This window comes from Apteryx mantelli, chromosome 11 (genome assembly GCF_036417845.1).
Source record: "Apteryx mantelli isolate bAptMan1 chromosome 11, bAptMan1.hap1, whole genome shotgun sequence".
In the NCBI taxonomy this organism is placed as follows: Eukaryota; Metazoa; Chordata; class Aves; order Apterygiformes; family Apterygidae; genus Apteryx; species Apteryx mantelli.
This window is the reverse complement of record NC_089988.1, coordinates 20,904,020-20,906,212: the sequence shown is the minus strand read 5'-3', so window position 1 is coordinate 20,906,212 and position 2,193 is coordinate 20,904,020. Positions and strand designations below refer to the sequence as shown.

General features: G+C 43.4%; 1 protein-coding gene across 1 annotated transcript; it reads left to right on the top strand.

Annotated features, from left to right (window-relative positions):
- Positions 1-659: 659 nt before the first annotated feature.
- Positions 660-1,649, top strand: LOC136993009 (olfactory receptor 6F1-like). Its single transcript, XM_067303026.1, has one exon. It carries the CDS (start codon positions 660-662, stop codon positions 1,647-1,649), a length of 990 nt encoding a protein of 329 aa, XP_067159127.1.
- Positions 1,650-2,193: the final 544 nt, after the last annotated feature.

Genomic DNA, 2,193 nt, shown 5'->3' with positions numbered 1-2,193 from the left:
CAAATAATCAAAAGGACAGCCTTTAAGTTCTTTAAGATGAGAAGATTTCCCCCTTCCCCTAAAGGGAAAGCAAGGCATTTAGGTCAGGACATTTAATACCAATGTTTCCTCAATGTTTCTGGAGAAACAGAGAGGAAGAAGCTGTGGAAGAAAGCAGGGGATTACAGAAGACATGCTCAGTACTGGCTTGTTTTGAAAGCAACAGCCTCACAGACATTCCAAGTCAAAAAAGGCAAGTACTGAAAAGTAGAAGGAATAACTTTCAACATGCTTATCTACATGGATGGACTGGCATCTGCAGATACTAGTAAGTATTTTTGCTGGGAGGTTAGTTTGGCTTTTGAAACACAGATGTGATGGATGTTTGCAATAGGTCCAAGTGAACAGGGAATTTCCCAGGCATGGCATGAACTAGTTCACAACCTCTTTACAATACTGTGCTCGTGAGAAAGAATCCTTTGTGAGTGTCTGGAAAAGGTAGAAAGAAGACAGTAAAATCTCTGAGGACTCTCAGTAAAATGTGAAGCAGAGAAATCTGGGTGTGATGAATGGCTGAGAGGAATATTTCTGTCTGTGTTACATAGGAAGCAAGCAAGGGAGCAAAGAAGGAAGGATATACCCTCCCGTCGAGACTGTGAAATTCTCACACTTGCTTCTTCATGCTCCTGTCTCAGCAGGACGTACTGAAATTGGGCATGGGAGCAGGAAATGAAACTGCGGTTGCTGAGTTCATCCTGGAGGGTTTCTCAGGGCTTGATCAAAGGCTACAGCTGTTTCTCTCCCTGATCCTTTTACTCATGTATCTGACAACACTGACAGGGAACACAATGATCATTTTCCTTGTGTGTGTGGATCACCGCCTGCAAACCCCCATGTACTTTTTCATCAGCAATCTGGCATTCCTGGAAATCTGGTTCACATCCTCCACAACCATCAAACTGTTGGTGATTCTGAGCTCTGGAAGGAGAACAATCTCATTAAAGAGCTGCTTTGCCCAGTCCTATTTCTATGTTGCCCTCGGTTTTACAGAGTTCGCTCTCCTTGTTGTCATGTCCTTTGACCGCTATGTTGCCATCTGCCAACCTTTGCATTATGCTGCCATCATGAAGCAGCAGCTCTGCACCCACCTGGTTGTTGCTGCGTGGGTCCTAGGCTTCACACTCTTGAGTTACCGCCTGGTCCTCCTCTCAAAGCTGACTTTCTGTGGCCCCAACAAGATCCAGCATTTTTTTTGTGACAGCTCCCCCTTATTCAAACTGTCCTGCTCTGACACCACCCTGCTTTGGAAAGCAGACTCCATTTTGATATCATTTGTAGTGCTGGGTTCCTTATGTTTAATCATGGTGTCCTACATGTGCATCTTCCACTGTATTCTGCACATGCCATCAGCATCTGGGAGGAGGAAAGCTTTTGCTACATGTTCTTCCCATCTCACTGCCTTAGCCATTGTCTATGGAAGCTGCATTGTTCTCTATGCACGGCCCTCAGAAGGGGTTTCCTTGGAGACCAACACAATTGTAGCTTTGCTGAACACTGTCCTGTACCCATTCTTAAACCCCTTCATCTACAGTCTCAGAAACAAGACTGTGAAGCTGGCCCTGGAGGAAGCCCTTGGCCGTCCAAAGGTTTGGCTCTTCCCCCGGTCATGATGCTTTTCATGACAGCAATTCTAATTATATGTCAGTGTTGTATCACACACACATATATATAGCTATTAAATACAGGTGCCTCAGGAGATTTATTTTCTCATTGGATTGTAGTAGTGAAAGGAAGGAATGTGAATTGTGTGTCTTGGTTACAGGGGGTTATTATAAACAACATCTAAAAAATATTAATAAAATGTTGAACACACACACACACACACACACACACACACTTCTTAGGAGTGGGACATAGACTGCCAGTGCATGCTGACACAAGGAAGTTTTCATAAGTCATCTCAGGAAATTTAGCTGAAAACTCTGGGGACAATGTCCAAGGGGTGTTGAGGAAAGCGCAAAATGTCTTCTCTCACTGAATAACAGAAGATGCTAAACATGAAAATTAAGCTCAGACACTACAATGGGCTCAAATTCATTGGATTCAAATCCATAATACACTTCTCAGTTTCATTAGTGTGATGAAGACAGCCTCACTGATTTGTCAATGATAGCATGCAGATGATAGTTTTATTATTCACTTTGGAGGGAGATT